Genomic DNA, 19,354 nt, shown 5'->3' on the forward strand with positions numbered 1-19,354 from the left:
CTGATCCCCGGGATCGGTAGATCGAAGATCCAGTCTTTGACGCCCGATCCGGCCAACAGCGCTTACAGTGCTTAGCTAAACGGAATGCGGGTAACGCGAGATCGGCGCAGATGGCGACCATGCACACGCCTGCACACGCTTCCGCACAGTCTGCACACGCCTGCACACAGTATCGCATAACCCGGAGCCACTTCTCCCCGAGGATTCTGTTTCGTCGTCGAAAGCCGTCAAATGCATCCTCGCGTGAACGAACCTGGTTTTAACCATGGGAGGTTGACCTGTCCACTGTTAATTCTCTGACGGTCGGACAAGAGAGGATTCCCGCTCCAAATAATAGAATAACGCCATTGTGAAAAAAGACAGAATCTTTCTCAATCCAATACAACGCGTATTTTGTAAATTTCGTGGGAAGCAATGACATACAGCTTCGATTGACTGACAGTGATTTTTGACTAGGTTTAGAAATTCATTTTTATTGTGGCATATCCAGATAAACCGAATTTTATTAGGATCTTTAGAATTCGGAAGGGTTCAGACAGCATTCCCTATAATACATTTTACATTTGTAGTTTCGGATTCATTAATTAAATTGCACTGATCTTGTGAGATTTTCTGGGATTGATTTTTGGCACAGTGTTAATTAAATTATTTTCACTTTGTCGGAGAAGCACTCAAAGAAGAGTATTGAAGAGGTAGGGTGTTCCTGAAGCGCTCTTGGGTCGAGATTTTCGAAATTCCACAACGAAGATTTTGGAGTCCGAGGTTACCCGGGATCCGCGCCATTGAAAATGGCGGGTGAATCGCTATCTTTTCAGAGTTTAAAGCGAGGATGTCGTCCACGAAGCTCGGATTAGTAGAGCGGTTCTCCCTGGTGTCTGCTCCGCCATCGCGCCGGCTTCCGTCATTTTCTGCAAATGAATTTCCAGGTCGAGGAAACGAGCTCCGCGGCGACGACGTTCTTTCTTCGCCCCTCTGTTTCCGGTCAGCGCTACCGTCGATAAGTATCAACGTGACATTTTCCACCGGTTCGTATCGACACCGAGGAATTCATCGAATCATCGAAAACAGCTATCCAGTCGGGTTTGAAAAATGCTCTGATAGCTTCCGTCTGAATTCCAATCTTATATTAAATCCGATACGAGGATCAGCAAAGATAAAATACTCCCTCTGTCCCGTAATAATAGCAGCAGTAGATCAATTTCATTTCTCCCGTAATAATAGCAGCAAACGAAAATAAACATAGAACGCAACATTTGTTATCAAAAAACTGGATTAAACTAAACAATAAAGTAAAAATACTGCTTCTAATTTTTATCTTGAGTGTTCAGATAGTTCCGGGATTTTTTAATAATTTCGTTACTGTATTTTAAACTTGTAGGAAGAATCCCTTGGCTGCGAAGCTTTGCCTTCCCTACAAAATTAACTAATTAATTAATTTAAGTTATTGGAACCGTCGTTGTTCAAACTCTCTTTTTTTTCATCTTACTTTTACAATGGGTTGACATTCGACTGATTTCGATCAGCGGATGAGATTAGAAAAATAGTTATAATTCGTAATAAATAGGTTCACCTAAAAATTGAACGACGTGTACCAAATTAATGACAAATGTCCTGAAACATTGATTTTCATCGAACGCAATTTTGCGCCACAACATAACTCGCAGCTACAGTCGCCAATAACTCCCGTTTAAATGTTGACTTGCTGCTATTATTATGGGACAGAGTACGTAAATTAGGTGCGCGATGACCAGACTGCGTATCTTTATGGAAAATAACAATTCTCTGCCTCGATGGCAACGGACTGAAAATAAAAATGGATTTGCTTCCCTAACACGTTCAATATGTTGAAAACAGTATTTCCATAGTTAAATTTTCTAATGTCTTTACTGTCTCGTGTTCCTCTTATCCGCTTCCGTCGTAAACGCATAAAATCCTTCAAGGCCTTCAATTTCCAAAGATTAAACCGGTAACACTCGCATGATTGCACTGGTCGCGGAAAATCGAGCCACTAATGCGTTTCATTGGTACCGAAGGGGTGGCCGACGGGTATAATCGGTCCTAGGATAAGTTTGCAATGCCAGGTCGCCTTCGCAGGTGTTCCATCATTATTCAGAGCCAGAGAGGCTACGCGTCCTTTATCGATCTCCGGGTTACGCTCGCCGAAATTGCCCGTTGAATTATTTAACCCGCTCGATCGGGCGAAATTCATGGAAATCGCCGCGTTTTTTTGTTTTTTTCGGCGAACCGTGCGTCCGGAGGGTGCTCGAAAACCGAAAACCGTCGAAAACAAGCGAAACGCGACGCGCACACGTTCGCCGACGTCATTGCGAAATGATTGAACAACGTCCCCCCCCCCCCCCCGTAGATAATCCAAAAATAATCACGCTACTTTACTCCGATAATAAGTATAAATATCGAGAAGAAACACCGTGTTGCGTTCATAGCGGACCTTGAACAAGACAAAAAAATCTTTGGACAACGGAATAAATTGCTTTTCTAAACAGAGATGACTCAGACGGGCGATCGATTTAAATATTTACGGATTACACGTTCCAAATTGCACGCGAAACTTTCTGTTAACCCTTTGCACTCGACTGGTGACTCTGAAGCACCACTAGATATTGTTGTGGCATTATTTCAAAGAAATTACAGAAAATATTACAAAATATCTTTTACATTACAAAATTTCAATCTAATAGATTACTAAACATTTCAATGTTATACGTAGAAATCAGATCAGTTTCGTATAAATAAAATGAAAATATTGTAAGACGGAAGAAAAATTTAGTTTTAGATTGAAACTAGCGCCGAGTGCAAAGGGTTAACAGTGCTATCTATAGGACAGCGAAACATGAAGAGTTGGAAAGAGACTTTGTTGCAGTTCGTTTGGAAACTATTAACGGCCCAATGACTCTTGAGAGCGTTAATTAAGTAAAAGATCAGTGTGTTTTCCGTCCTCGTGAAAACTGTAAGAGCATGTTCGTTGAAACTTGTCAGAATTGGCAATTTACAAGACAGTCCTATGAACGTCGAATTTCGAGCGAAAGAAAAATTGCCCGAATCTGTGAGCTGAAAATAATATTTTTCAATTCTTTAAACAGATCTACAGATTTTTGTCATGCAGGTGTAAAATCCGCCTGTGCAGTTGTAGAACAACCGATTTGGGAAGAGTCATTTAGCTCGTCCATCTGCATTAATTACCAAGGCAGAAGCGATGCTCGCTTCCGGGTCGGTTCGAACGTGAACGAGCGACACCGTTCGCGGAAAAACCTCGAAAATTACCGTTCGCGATAATTGCTATTCGACAAAGCCCCCGGAGGACCGGGAACAGTAGGCCCGCGGACATTGTTACCTGCGCAGCGACGCAAAGGTTAATTACGCCGCCGTTTGTCAGGCGACGATCAGACCCGCGCGACGCTTTGAAATAGTCGCACGCGTTTTTGGTTCGTTAACGTCGATCATTATATTTCACGAGCACGCTCGGCCCTCGGCTTAGCGCTCTAATTCGATAAAGAGCCCGGTGACCTTCAGCCCATTGGTTCAACCGAGAGGTTCGCCCAATTGTTTACCATATCGCAAATATCTTGTCACTCGAAAAAATTTCCTTTCGAGAGCAAATCAATTGGACTCTCATCGGAAGTGAGATTAGCGAGAGAATCAGAACCGAAGGAGTAATCACTATGTTCAATTTCGGGTCGGTTTTCTTAACGAAACATTTTTAATTTTCCAGACAATGCGTTTTAGCGATTCCTCCCGTTTCGGAAGTGTATTTCAAGGGCACAGGTTGGAATTTTTTCCGAACCCGTAGAACAACCGCGCACACATGAATATTTTACACGGCTTTCTATGCACCTTTGGCATTGCAAAAATATTTTTAAAACTTGACACCAATCTTCTCCGACCGCTATAAATTTTTCACGTAATCGTTCTCCCGGCGCTGGCTATAGAACGACTTATAGCTGTTGCCTCTCAATATCTCCCTCTAAAAGTTCGCATCGGGCCTTCGTTTTCTTATTATTTTTTAAATGGAATACATCGTCGAACAATCGTAATCAGCCGAGGGATGTTTAGAGAGGATCGTTAGAAAAAGAACGACACTTGTATTTGACTCCTGCGACGAATAGTTTATGTTGACCATTTTTATTTGACACGAAGATCCGCAGTCTAATCGTTGACAAAGGCTCGTATCGGGGGAGGAACGATTTTTTTCACGGGATTTTTCGATGCGACCAGGCCCCAATTACACACCCCAAATGCGAGGAGCACGAAGGTGACGGTTTGCACGCGTTGTACAATCGAAAAACAGCGGCTCTTTGCCCCGGCTTTTAACAAGGACGAGCCCTTTACGCGAGAATCGACGCTTTGTGCGCACACACACGCGAGGACGACACCTCCCGTCTGAAATTCGACGCAGCTGCGCGAGAATATTGCAAATTCTCTAGGACACCGAGAGAACCGGGGATCCTCAAAGAAGATCGAGGCCCTCGAACGGATCCGTAGTCCCTTTTGCGATCGAATGGCAAACTAAAAGACTCCGCTAAACATTTCCGCACCGACGCAATTTTCACAGCAAGCAATTTCGCAGATTTTATCCAACTTTTCCTCACTTTTCGCTTAACAGTTGGATAAACGATGAAAGCACAAATCGATTATAACGTTGACAGAGGCAGCTCGCGTGTCGCAAAGTCGCCCGTTACGCGAACGCTCGATCAGAATGGAAAATTCGAAAGTGCCGCAGAACGGCGCCGACGAACAAAATGTCCACGGAATCGGGAGCGTGGAGTGCAGCTAATTAAAGACGCGCGGGGAATCCAATTCCGATTGTTTCGCTAATTGGACCGGGGAGAAAATAGAAGTCGAGCCCGTTGAATTTCGCCCTCGACTGTACCTGTTGAATTCGGGTCCCATTGAAATCACCGACACTGTTTTCACCGACAACATTTCATCCACTACGGATTTCGCCGACAACAGCCGACGTCAGTGTTAATCATTTTTCTTGCGATGATTCATGTACAGGGTGTGTCTTGAAGGACGGTACCACCGGGCAGGGAATAATTCTAAAAAATAAGTCGAAAATATGGAGTACAGTCTTTTCTCGATATATGTCGCCAAGGCCTGGATGATAAACGTCGCGGAATTATCCCCACTACCGCGAGGTATACCCCGTGAGGTGCCTCGGACGCCGAGGAGTGTAAACATACCTAGTACGTGTAGGGTTCGGCGTGGATCAGAGAATGGTATCTCCTGGACGATATATGTCACTGACAAGACCTGCGTTGTCGACATATATAGAGAAATCATTGTTACGTTTGACGCCTCGTTTTTGAGAAAATCGAGTTTAATTCGCGTCAGATCATTGCGCAATCGCTGCAATTTCAGAATCGATTTTCTGGAAAACGGGACATCAAATGAAAAAATGTTAATTCTTTTTATCGACTTATTTTTACTCATAGAATCATCCCCTGCCCGGTGGTACCAACCGTCCGGCCACACCCTGTATATACACTAATGTTTTCATTGTGTTGATCTGCGTACGTTAACAATTTCGTTGTCTCGATTAATGTGCGCGTATTCCTTTCCCCATTATTGGGACATTAATGGGACTGATAGTATAGTACACTATTGCAGACGAGTATAACACGGCCAGTGTTGTCGGCTGAAGTTGTTGTCGATGGAGACTATTGTCAATGAAATCTATTGTCGGTTAAAGTCGTTGTCGGTCAAATCTCGAGTCGATGGAATGTTGTCGGCGAAAACAGTGTCGGTGATTCCAATGGGACCCGTTGAATTCGCTCCCCTAACCCTCCCCCTTCCCCCGGCGACGAGTGGAATTGATATCTGCGGGTGGGGGGTGTACGGGGGTAGAACGCACTTCGAGGTATTTCATCGACCTCGAAACCAGTGTCGCTGCTAGCACCAGCCTGCATCGACGCCGGAATGCTTGGGAAACATTCCCGTGGGACCATTCACGTGAAGATGAAATAAAATTACGTCACGCAAAACATCAACATAAACTCCCCAACACTTCGGCTGCTCTCGACCTTTAATTCCTGTTCCGAGCTTCTCGAATTCCAATGTGTCTAAAACTGTACGTTTCATTCCTCGAATTGCAAAGATACAATTAAACCACCTAGCCTTAAAATTAACATGTTGTCTTATAAAAGTGACCTGATAAATGATGATGTATTATACTTAGACTGCGGATTTTTATGCAAAATAAAAATTTTCTCCCTGAATTGCAACAAACTGGAGTGATACAGAAATTTATTTTCTTTCTTGGTATGTTCAATAGGTTAAAAATAATGTAACAGCATTTTAAAATTTTTCTAATGTTTTTACTGTTTTAAAATACGCCTAACCATTTTTGTCATAAATGCATAAAGTCCGCAGTTTAATTATAATAGATGTCCTACTAAATAGTAGATTAATATATAGCAGTAGTACATAGCTATAGTATTAGATTAGAATATTAATCATTTCCCACGGAAGCATTTTTATAATTTCAGTAATAGTAAAATAAAAAATCCGTTTAGTGTTAAATATGTACCTCGGTACGCATTGTAACAATTTCTCTAGCCTAGGTTTCTAATAATTACGCTGTACCAGAAGGAAGCTTAATCGTCTTTTATATAATAATTCCAAACGTCAACGTTAGTGTCATTTCGCGGAATGTTCGTGAAGCTTTAAGAATGTTGCGAATGTATCGAGCAATGAGGTAACATTGGCGATTAGCAAATTATGCGATAACGTAGCGCGGCGACGATCCGCGTTTCCACCGAAACGGCGAAGCGATCGAGAGATCGAAGGTACGCAATTTAGATCGAGGGAAACGGTCGCGTGACGATACGTGTGGCGAGAGCGAGTGAAACGACCGGTAACCGGTGTTTACGTCCGATCGCGTCGGCTCTCATAAATTTTGCAATTATGGCTATTGTCGTTCGCCGTTCGGCGCTATCAACGCGAGCAAGGTTACGAGAAAACCGACACACTGGGATACCCGCGCGATCGCGGAGGCCGTTCCGCAAACTCGGCAGTCGATAATTCGACGACTATCGCTCATTACGACACGGTTAGATCAACTTTAATCTGGCGAAATTGATGCGTTCCCGGTGTCCGGTTCGCTTTGGTCATTTTTTCGAGCGCGTTTACACGCTCGTGACGCGGCACTGAACGGCGTCGTCTTGCTCGGAAGAGTCCATGGAACGATCTTACGTAACAATTAATTGCATAACTATCGCTCTTAATGTGCGAGGATCTTCGAAGCTAACGATCCGCGTTCCGACTTTATAAATCGATTGTACTTTGTTCGTTTAACACTAGAACTACCGAACAAAATGACTGATGGATGATTTCTTCTTTCACGATTACTGAAACTATGAAAACCTTTTCACGAGAAATTTTTTGATATATCTCTTCGTTGGAGTACATGTTACCATAAAAATCGTATGAAACCTGAACAAATTCAATCTTGCTGTTATCATAAAGGGATAAGTCTAACTCACGTTTAGGGCTCGGTAGTTCTAGTGTTAATACGTGTATAGTACGTTGAGCTGTGGATAAAAAATATTGACCTATGGAATTGTTGTTTAGCTAGAAGCTGCATCGGGGACCGTAACATTCGCCACGTGTGCCGCTCGAATTTCGACTGCGACTAATAATGCACGGCGAGGGAAAAGTTTGGAGCGTGACGACGACGATCGCGATGATTTAATGGGTTAAGTAAAGCCAATCGGAGATCGTGCCGAGAAATCCGATTGGTCGGGCGCCGAACGAACTGCCAGAGAACGGTGACATCACTTCCAAACTTGGTCACTGTCGTGTGCAGCGTTTCCTTGTATCGATTAACACTAAACGTACCGAGATATGAAAGTAACAGTTACATGTTGCCTTATGAGAATGACAAGATTTAATTTATTTAGACTTTGCGCGGTTCCTATCGCAATAAAAAGATACTTATTGAATCAGTGCTCATGAAAGCATCTTCATAATTTCCAAAATTGTCAAACAAAAAATCTAGAACCGGTCATTTGACCGGTATTGGTACGTTTAGTGTTAACCCTTAGCACTCGAATGGTGACTGTAAGGCACCACTAAAAATTGCTGTGTCATTATTCAAAATATTTTTTACATTATTAAATTTGTTTGTATTTAATAAATTACTAAACATTTCGGTATTGTACGAGTAAATCGCACCATTTTCGTATGTATAACATGAAAAAATATGTACAGAAGGGCAATATTCTAGGTCAGAAGAAATGTTTCGTTTTGGAGTTAAAATAGCTTCGAGTGCAAAGGGTTAATATCGTCTGGCCGATGTTGTTCGAGCGTTTACTATAACTTCGAAGAGAATGATTATCACGGTTTGAGAGAATTCGGGTACACGCTTCGAATGTTGGTTAACAAACGTGCCAAGTTTGGAATTGTTGAGTGGTATCTTTTCTTAAAAATTTCCCAAAATTGCCTAAAAAGTTGCCAGAGTTGACTCGACTGTCGCGAAAATCGAGCAAACGAGCTCCCGTAATCGGAATCAGCCATTTCGCGAGGCAAAATGACAGAGCTCGCGAAACAGGTGTCGCTATTCGAAGAGTCACGGAAGCGGAAAAACCGTCACGTCGCGAGCGAACCGGGTCAAAGGTTGTCACACGTATTAAACGCAGGTTGATCGCGAGATTGGAGACGGCGCACGTGAGACTCGCTCGATCTACAGTGTGTGCCTGCTTTCGATAGTGCAGTCGCAGAAAAATCGAAGCATAATCGCCAGGGGATATTAACAGGTTGACTGCCGGGTCACAAAATCTCCCACAAAATCAAAAACAAAAATTAATCTAATTTAATTCTACACCCTGCGTACCCAAATCCAATTTACTCGACTGTACCGCAATAAACATTATTTCATTAGACTTAGTCAAAGTGTTGCCCATCGACGTGGCATTCCACGTGTTAAGATCATAATGCACCTTTTTTTTTATTGTACAGTTGTAACCTTCGATGCTTTTACTTTTTACAGTAACGTTTTCTTCGAACTGAGTACCCAATTTTAATCGCTTTTCAGGCAACCAATAGCATTTAAAATTTCCGAAGAAACAGATCATACCTCCGAAACCAAGAGTAAAATACTGAAACCTAGAGTAAAAAATAATGGACTGCGACTAAAATGCCGCGCGATGCCACGTAATTTTTGCGGGAATACTTTTCCTTGACCTACGACAGTTCCGTGGAGAATGATCCAGTTCGAGTTGTGAAACACACACACACACTGTAGACACGTTCGGCTCGTGGCAGGGGTAGCACGATGAGATCACTGCCGAACTTGGCAGCGCTCAGCGCAATTGTTGTCGCTTTACGTACTCTCGATTGAAGTCGATTGCAGGTGATTGCTGTTGCGTGCACACGGCACACGACCAGTCGGAGGAGCTCGTTGATTCGCGCGAATTGCCACAGAAAAGAGATACTCGCGCCCATCTCTCGTCGCGACCCTTATTATCCCCATACGGCCGCCCGTTAATGACTACTCGCTCCGATCCGAAATCATCGGTGTCTAAGCATCGCGTTTCTGTGTACGATACGCGCACGCGATCGACCAAGGGAATCATTACGCGACCGAAACGTTGTAACAATCCTCGTAAACAGAGAGATATTTATGTACCGTGGCATAGGAGAGCCAACAGGAAGTCGCGTTGACCTAAACGAGTCCACGACCGTGACTTTATTCGAACACTAGACAACAAAGCCTCGGAGCAAGTGCCAGTGGGGGAAACGATCAATGACTTTCTCCGCGAAATCTCGTCGAGCGAAAATACATTAATTAACACTTCGCGCTCGATTTTGTGACCAAACATTTCTTCCGATCAGAATATTTCCGAGGAGTTTTTTTTCATACTCATGCATACGAAACCGGCGCAATTTACTCGTACGATATTCAAATGCTCAATAATATACGAGCAAGTGTAATAATTTTAAAAATATTTGGAATATTAGTCATTTTTAGTGCCGCCTGGGAGTTGCCACTCGAGGGCAAAGGGTTAACACATGGACTGTCACCTCGGTGACATAATCATTCGTCTGCCTTCAAAAATTTCGTGACAAACTTTAACTCTGCAATTTTAATTCACTGACATTGAAATTACTTTTATTTTGTTAAATTCTCAGGGGACGCTTGCTCGGCTGTCGACGTGTCAATTCAATAAATTCTGACAAACGTATCTCGCTCCAAATTGGTGCATAGTAAAATTGCGTTCCGAAAATCCTGACAGAAAGATCCCAATTAATGAGTATTAAATCGCTCGATCTTGATACGCAGTTGCTCTTCTTAACGACATTAACACATCCATTAAAGATCCATTAAATTTTCCTAACACGTTTCAGAACCAGCAAAGAAAGTGTTCCACGATGAAATAATTACGATGCATGTTTAGATAAAGAAATCGGACAAATCTCGAGTGATCCGAGTTTCGTTTGAACTTGAAGGTGCGATGCTCGATTTGAACAGTCTCTGAATGCAAAAAATGAATATGTTTTGGATAAAATGGAGAACGTATCCCGATCAGGAAGAGACTGTTACGTTGGCGTCCCCCCGTTTGCAAAGAAAACGACACGTTAGTAACCGCGGGCACCGCGTTCTCGGGATAATTGGATCGCGGACGGGATTTATCGGCGTTCGAAACGTGTTTCGCAATCGCAAAGACGGCCCGTGACGCGAAGTTATAATTAGTCGAATACGAAGCACCGGCTCGACAGTTTTTTTTTCCTCCGTTTTGTAACGCGTCGGGGGCCGTCTTACATTAGTAGGTCGTCCGAGAGAAACTCCGGCGACGCGGAGAGAAAACAAACGGCTTGCAGTTCGAAACTTTAAGGAAAACTGCGGACATTGGGTTCGACGTGGACGAGGACGGCCTTCTGTTACCGCTCTCACATCGCTGCCCCATGAACGCACATTAATTATAATATTTCATATACGACTAACCCCTTGAACCCTCACGATTAGCTTCTGTACTCTGAATTCGTTACTATACTGCGGATCTTTGTGCAAAATAAAAATTATCTTCAATAATTTTGACAAACTGTGTGCAATATAATCACGTTCTTAAATTAACGTGAACGCACATTATTTATAATATTTCATATACGACTAACCCCTTGAACCCTTAAAATTAGCTTCTGTACTCTGAATTCGTTAAAACTAGACTGCGGACCTTTGTGCAAAATAAAAATTATATTCAATAATTTATCAAACTATGTGCAATATAATCACGTTCTTCAATTAATGTGAACGCACATTATTTATAATATTTCATATACGACTAACCCCTTAAACCCTCACGATTAGCTTCTGTACTCTGAATTCGTTACAACCAGACTGCGGACCTTCATGCGAAATAAAAATTATCTTCAATAATTTTAACAAACTGTGTGCAATATAATCACGTTCTTAAATTAATGTGAACGCACATTATTTATAATATTTCATATACGACTAACCCCTTGAACCCTTACAATTAGCATTGTACTCTGAATTCGTTATAACTAGACTGCGGACCTTTGTGCAAAATAAAAATTATATTCAATAATTTATCAAACTGTGCGCAATATAATCACGTTCTTAAATTAACGTGAACGCACATTATTTATAATATTTCATATACGACTAACCCCTTGAACCCTCACGATTAGCTTCTGTACTCTGAATTCGTTACTATACTGCGGATCTTTGTGCAAAATAAAAATTATCTTCAATAATTTTAATAAACCGGGTGCAATATAATCAAGTCCGTTAAATTCTCTTCAACCTCCTGCTATTTTCATTTTTATCATAATTGCATAGTATCCGCATGTAAAGCAAAGTCCACACTGAAACAACATCGAGCAACTTTTTACCGTCTCGTGTTTCCTTCTCCTTTGTTTAATTGGATAAAAGAGGCGACAAGAAGTTGCTTCAGCGCATAGCTTTCGAGTCTTCTTAACTGTGCCCGTGTATTCACCGTTCCCACCCACTCGCTTTCGTCATAAGTGCATGAATCGCATAAAACCCGCGGCCCATTCACAAGGCTTTCCAGAAGGGATTAAGCGACCTGTGAAAACCGGAATTTGCATAAAGTTGCACGCGTCGCAGCCCGCTCGTAAGCATCAAAGTCGCGAATTCGACGACGCGATTCAACAGGCCGATGCGTTTGGTTTTCGTCGAAGTTGCATCTCGGTGAGCACAGCGAGAGAATCGGTTTCCTTGAACTTTCGATTCGAGACGTCAATCGCACGTGCACGGATCGAACACGGTCCAGGGACCTGTGGGAACGGATGCAGGATCGATCCCTGCAACACCGGAACACCGGTTCTTGTTCTCCATATTTTCCCTCGTTCGTCCTGGATCGCGGTTACGTCAGCAGCACTTTTAATGCGGATAACGCAGCGAGAACCTACGACCTTCGCCTGGTTTGGAAGTGAAAGTACCGACCGAGCCTCTTCCGCGAGGTGCGCGAGGTGTGCAACTCTCGACTTCGTGTTTACCTTGTTTCCTGCGGAACGTCGACACCGAGCCACTGCTAACTCGATTGTATCAATCGCCACAGTCTGATGATCGTTTATTGAGAAACCGGCGCGGCGAGACCTTGCTCAAAGATGCCGACGAAGCCCACCGCCGAACTTCAATCAACGGTTAAACAATCTCTGCCACTGTGCTGTGTTCCAGAAGAAATCTTGGAAATATCTCGGAAGAGATGACATGGACATTTTTTCTATCGGAATCTGGAGCAGATTCTTCGCTTCGAGAAATTGCAGAGATCTTAACGAAAATCTCGAGTCTCTTCGATTCACTGAATTGGGGTGTTACTGTACTATAGTTGAAAACATATTTTAGTGGTGTCATGTTAACTCCGACTAGGAACCGAAATTCCGTAGAAATTTCTTAAGATTTGTTGAAGTACGAAACACCTGCGATAGCGAAAATTGGTGTATACAGAAATTTTGTTGGGGTCGCGAGAGACCCGAGGACACCATAACAGAGTTAAGAATGCACGTGATTTCTATAAAATAATTCTGTTCTACTCCTTCAAATTTAATCTTTGAATCAGCGAACTCGTATTATAAATATTAGCTTAAGTATCGATGGTTAATTAAAAAATACGAATTTCACGAAACAAGCTAGTGCAAAAACGCACAATCAAATTTATCCCTAAACAGCTCCCTTTTCTAGAGAAGCAACTTTCAAATACTAGAGTGTCTGACCATGGCGGACTGTATCTCCTTCCCGCGCACTTCAAAATCGATTTTTTCTAGAACAAAGCCTCGAGTGCAAAAATTGTTATACACCTTTTCAACTCATCTTGACCCGTACAAGCTAGTGCAAAAATTCATAATAAAATTTATCCCTAAACAGCTGCCTTTTCCAGAGAAACAACTTTCAAATACTAGAGTGTCTGACCATGGCGGACTGTATCTCCTTCCCGCGCACTTCAAAATCGATTTTCTCGAGAACGAAGCCTCGGATTAAAAAATTGTCATACACCTTTTCGACTCGTCTTGTCCCCTCCAATCGCCTAATTTGCATAAATTACCAGCACCGTGTATACCAAGCAGAAAATCGCGACTTAAATGATCAGAAGAACCTCATGCCTCAGAATGAAGAATGCACGTGATTCCTATAAAATAATTCTATTCTACTCCTACAAACTTAATCTTTAAATTACTGAACTGCTATTTGCAAGTCCCACCAATCCGAAATAAACTTTATAAATATTAGCTTAAGTATCGATGGTTAATTAAAAAATACAATTTTCTCGCAACAAGCTAGTGCAAAAACGCACAATCAAATTTATCCCTAAACAGTTGCCTTTTCCAGAGAAACAACTTTCAAATACTAGAGTGTCTGACCATGGCGGACTGTATCTCCTTCCCGCGCACTTCAAAATCGATTTTCTCGAGAACGAAGCCTCGGATTAAAAAATTGTCATACACCTTTTCAACTCGTCTTGTCCCCTCCAATCGCCTAATTTGCATAAATTACCAGCACCGTGTATACCAAGCAGAAAATCCCGACTTGAATGGTCGGAGGGGCCTCTCGGCTCGATGTTTGTCTCGATAAGAGAACAGGCGAGCATTCAACGAGTATGAGAGACTCTTCCGAGGAACAAGGCGACTCACTGTACTTCCTCCTCCATGAAATAAGTAGATTCAATAATGACTCGTCGTTACTCACCACGTCTTCGCGCACGTCCGTCGTGAATTCGCTGATGACGCGTTCCTCGTGCACGTCGCGGACGTCCTGCACCGAGGCGAAGCTGGACGACTGATCGATCACGTAGGAAGATTGCTGGATCACTTCGAGGTCCGTCGTGTCCTTGACGTTCCTGACATCGTTCACATCGTGTTTCACGACGGACACGTGGGTGGTATCATCCTTTTCCGGTTTGTCCTTCGGTTTATCTTTCGGTGCGTCTTTCGCTGAATCTTTCGGCGATTTTTCTAGATCGACAGGTTTCTTGTCTCGATCGGAAGGCTTCTTTTTCTGATCCTGCGGCTTCTCGTACACGAACGAGCCGTCCCAGGTGGAGGCGCCAGGTTTCGTCGGCCTGGATGTCCTGTCCGCCTTCTCTGGACTCTTGGGACGTTTTTCAGGCGATTTTCCCCGATCTTCGGGTTGTTTTCGACCCGGCGATTCAGGCGTCCCTTCTCGAGGCTTTTTCTCAGGTTCTCTCGGGCCTCTTCTGTCCTCTACATCAAGTACAATCGTCGAAGAGACCTTGCTCGAGTCCACGACCTCGGAGTCGGACACGAGTGTCCTCTCGAGGGTAGTAGAAGTGACAAACTCGGACGTCTGGACGTCCTTCGAGGTGTCCGACAGGGTGATCGACTTCTCGGTGAGATAAGTAGCTTGCTTATCGTCTGGAGCCTTTCCATCATCTGGCCGTGTCTTCTGCGGGGTAGAGGTGGCAATGGGTAGCTTCTTGTCAACTTTCTCCGGCGACTCGTACACGAAGGACCCGTCCCAGGTGGAGGCGCCAGGTTTCGCGGGCCTCGCCGACCGGTCGCTCTTCTCGGGACTCTTCGGACGCTTCTCCGGCGTCTTGGCGTCTTCGGGTTTGCCTCTGCTCGGCTCCACAGGCTTGTCAGGAATCTTATGCGGCTCTTCGATGGTAACGGTCTTCCGCGTGGTCGTCGGGACACCGTTGCGAACGATCACAGTCTCCACGGAGCTGGCGGAGAAGTCCAGGTTGCTGGAATCCGAATAACTCTCCCGCAGTATCGACTGCTCCATCGAGACCGAGTTGCTGACGACCTCCGAGGTGCTGGACACCTGGGTGTCACGGATGTCCAAGGTGGAATCGCTGACGTGCTTCCTGGGCTTCTTCGGAGTCTCTTCCACCACCGGTTTGATCACGGACTCCCTGCTGGGAGGTCTCTTCGGCTCCGTTTGCTTCTCCAGGACGAACGTCCCGTCCCAAGAAGAGGATCCAGGCTTGCTGGTCCTGGTGTCTTTGGGCTTCCCTTTCTCGGGGCTTCCGGGTCTGCTGGGGGTGTCCTGGCGCGCAGGATGCACGTCGTAGACGACCTCCACGGAGGACAGGCTCGAGTCCTTGATGTCCCTGCTGTCCGAGAAGCTCTGCTGGCTGGAGGAGTGCTCGACCACGTAGGACGCGGTCGAGATCTCGGCGTCGTTGATCGTGTGATCCTCCGAGACATCCCGGATGATCACGGAGTCGGTCGGTCGACGAATGTCCGGCTTCCTGCGACGCTCAGGAGCATGAGGCTTCTCGTACACGAAGCTGCCGTCCCAGGTGGACTGGCCGGGTCTGTAGCTCCTGGTCGTCGAATCCGGCCTGGTCGCCTTCTCCGGGCTCCCCGGTCTTCTCGGGGAACCACCGTCCCCGGAATCCTCTTCGACAATGGTCTCGGACACCGAGGTCACCTTCTCGACGTTCTTCGTCTTCTCGTCGCTCGAGTACTCGACCACGTAAGACGTCGAAATCGACTCGGACGTGCTGGACACGTGCTCCTCCGTCACGTCCTGCACGTCCACGGAGTCCGATCTCTTGTCGCTCTTCCTGACAACCGTCTTATCCGACTTCCTAGCACCGTCCCGAGGTTTCTCCTGAACGAACTGACCGTTCCAAGCAGAGTCCCCCGGTCGAATCGCTCTGCTGCTCGGCGAGGATTTGTCTCTCGGAGCATCCTCCTTGCTCACCGCTTTCCCATCTACATAGAACTCCTCGGTAAAGTCTCTGCGCTCCTCGGAGATGAACCTGGAGGAGTCGGTGCCTCCCTGGACCACGTGAACGATGTTCGAAGACTTCTTCTCGTAGGAGCCGTCGGTAGTCTTCTCTCTGAAGTCCGACCTCTGCGTGGACTCTACGACATTGTCTCCACCGGGCTGCTGGAACACGCTGGCATCCGAGACGTTTCTCTTCCTAGGTTCCAGGGGCTTTTCAGTGACAAAAGTCCCGTCCCAGGAGGAGTCTCCCGGCCTGGTGTACCTGGTCGAAGCCTTCTGTCGAGTCTCCATCTCAGTCTGTTCCACGGAGGAGTCCGCGATCTTCGAGGTGGAGTCGCGGATAAGGGTCTTCTCCTGGCTGCTCGTGCGATCCGAAGATGTCCTGGCTTCGTCGAGAACGATCTTCGAGTCCCGGATCACCGTGGAGGACTCTCCCGGCCTGGTGTACCTGGTCGAAGCCTTCTGTCGAGTTTCCATCTCAGTCTGTTCGACGGAGGAATCGGCGATCTTCGAGGTGGAGTCGCGGATCAGGGTCTTCTCCTGGCTGGCTAGACGGTCCGAGGCTGTTCTGGCCTCGTCGAGGACGATCCTCGAGTCCCGGACCACCGTGGAGGACACGCGCTGGTCGTGCACCACTTGCTCGGAGGAGACTTCAACGCTGGACTCGCTGGTCGTTCGGGCGGCGGCTTTTGAAACCAGCCGGTCTACTTTCGCCTTGTCGAGGCTGTCCCGGTTACCCGGGGGCGTCGCGACGTTTCTCCCGACGCCCCTGTCCCTCGTCGGCGACGGACTTTCGCTGACGAACGTGCCGTCCCACGCCGATTGGCCCGGTTTGTTGCAGCGGCTCGCGGCGATCTCTTTCGCCGGAGTCCTCGAGCTTTCACCCGCGATCTTCTTCGATTTCATATCACCCTTAGCCAGATCCATCCCGGTTGTCTCTGTGTCGACGCTGCGGCTCTGGGAGCCGGTCACCGTACCATTGTCGTCGAATTTCTCAGCCGCCTCGCGGATCCTCGTCGTGCTCGAAACGGTCTGTCCGTCCTCGGTCTTCTCCTCGTGAAACTCTTCGCTGGCCGAGCTGCTCTCGTAGGACTTGATCGACGCTCGCACCTGCGGCTTGCGATCCCCCTTGACCGCGGCGTTCGCCACGCCGTTCGAGACCGTTGTCTGCGAAAGATGATCGCGATAGTCCTCGACGGACGACGTCTCCACCACGGTGGTCGAGGACATCGACTTCTGCACGGTTTCCGCTCGAGACTCGCTGCGGCTCTGCGACTCCGACAATCTGCTGGCCTCCCCGGAAGCCAGGTCCGAGCGGATCGCTATCTCCTTCGTGTTCCTCGGACTGTCGACCTTCTTCCCCTGTCTCAACATCTGGGTCTGTTCCGCGGCGATGAAGTCCTCGGAACTTTTTCCGGATTTGTAAGTGCTCTTGCTCTGGCCGAACGTACGCGGCGGGCTCTCGATCACCTTGATCACGTTGCCCTTCGAGTCCATGATCACCTCTCTGCTAGCGCTGGTCACCTCTGTCACGCTGCTGGTGGACTCGCTCTCGACGATCTGCGTCGCCTCCTCGACGACGCTCGTCGAGGATACCACCTCGACGGTTTCCATCGTGGTGTCCGTCGAGCTCGATGTTGTCGTGGCCACCTCCTTGCCTCCTTGCTTGCTCCTCGTCTTCGTCCCGGTCTTCGTGCCGGTTTTCTTGTGTAAGGTCATGCCGACGTTGCTTGTCGCGACGCGTTCACAGGCTCGCCGCGAGCTCTCATACGAAATCAACACAACCCGCGATTCGACGCACAGAAGCGATAATGGAACGAACCGTGTACGAGAAACCGAACTAACGGAAAACTGAACGAAACCGAACGAATGGAAAAACTGAGAACGAGACGAAGTACCGCGAGAATGTTTACCAGTCTCGCACGACGCGCGGCAATCTCCCGGGCCAGACTGAGGCTACACCGTGACCGGCCCCGTTTGCAAACTCGTTCCCCTTCGTCCCTGAAGAGAGCTCGGCTCGCACCGACTCTGCCGTACCTGTGCCGATTCGTTTCTGTGTCCCGTCCTCTGTGTCTCTTGCTAACCGTCTCTCTTTCTCTACGGTGGTGTCTCGTCCTTTCGCAGTGTCTCTCAGTCGATCTCGGTCAGCCTGGTTACTCGCCGCGGGATTCTCGCGTGTCGCAGAAGGTAGATAGACGCGTTTACTATACACTGGTCGTTGTCGTTGTCGTTGTCGATGCTTCGTTGGAACCGATGCTCTCGGTCCGGTACCGCGAGTCGATGTGGCATCGGCGATCGCTCGCTGGCCCTAGTGACCACACCACCGTTCCACGTTCTTCCTCTCCGTCACTACCATTGCCAACACGCAGCGTATACGCGAACACGGCTCTGCGCTCTTTTGCCTGGAGAACGCCGATCCTAACCGGCCTCTCCTCCCTCCCTCTACTTCTCTCTCTCTCTCTCTCTCTCTCTCTCTCTCTCTCTCTCTCTCTGTCTCTCTCGCTCTCCTTCTCTCTTTCGCTGTGTTGTCTCGCGTGTCGCGCGGCAGCTCGGCGTGGGATGTTACACACCGCGTGCCCGCGGCCCCCTTGTCGTCGTTCCCCCCCGAAGAGCGCGCATACGATCCACCCCGGGGTCTCATTGTGCACCAGTGTGGGCAGACAGAGATCTTCAGGAGGGAACCCTGCGATTTACCCGAAATAGTCGCCGATTTTTGTTTTCCCCTTTCAGGTGGCGTCGTGGTTATTATCGTTTTCTTTTTTTAACTCGTCCGAGATTAGCCGGGTAATTATTAGGCTGCGGATTTCACGTCAGAGTAAGTGGACTGGGAAATAACGAATATATGAAAAGAATTTACATCGCTCACGACGTATTAGAATTATTAGTAGGAAATCAGGTGGCAAATTTTTATTTCGATTACAGGTCCGCAGTTTGGGTACACCCGATATAAGTATGGGTGGGATTGTAATTCGTTCGGAGCCGTCTCTTTTAAATTATGTTACTTATCAGAGCACCATCGTTTCGAGGAAACTCTGCGATTTACCTCTCCGTGTGTCCAATGTCCCAGAAACAGTCGGCGAATTTTGTTTTCCGTTTCGGGAAGCGTCGTGGTTATTATCGTTTTCTTTTAAACTCGGTCGAGATTAGCCGGTA

The 19,354-nt window shown here is 46.5% G+C and overlaps 1 protein-coding gene across 1 annotated transcript in view; it reads right to left on the reverse strand.

The window, feature by feature from the left end:
• The window catches only part of Sdb (SAXO downstream of blistered), a 49,537-nt gene extending 31,505 nt beyond the window's left edge, over window positions 1–18,032 (reverse strand). The window contains exon 1 of the mRNA XM_076785801.1: window positions 14,189–18,032. Within this exon, the coding sequence (XP_076641916.1) occupies window positions 14,189–17,920 (3,732 nt within the window). The 5' untranslated portion in view covers window positions 17,921–18,032. The remainder of the gene's footprint in view (window positions 1–14,188) is intronic.
• Window positions 18,033–19,354: the final 1,322 nt, after the last annotated feature.

This window comes from Halictus rubicundus, chromosome 3 (assembly GCF_050948215.1).
Source record: "Halictus rubicundus isolate RS-2024b chromosome 3, iyHalRubi1_principal, whole genome shotgun sequence".
Classification (NCBI taxonomy): Eukaryota; Metazoa; Arthropoda; class Insecta; order Hymenoptera; family Halictidae; genus Halictus; species Halictus rubicundus.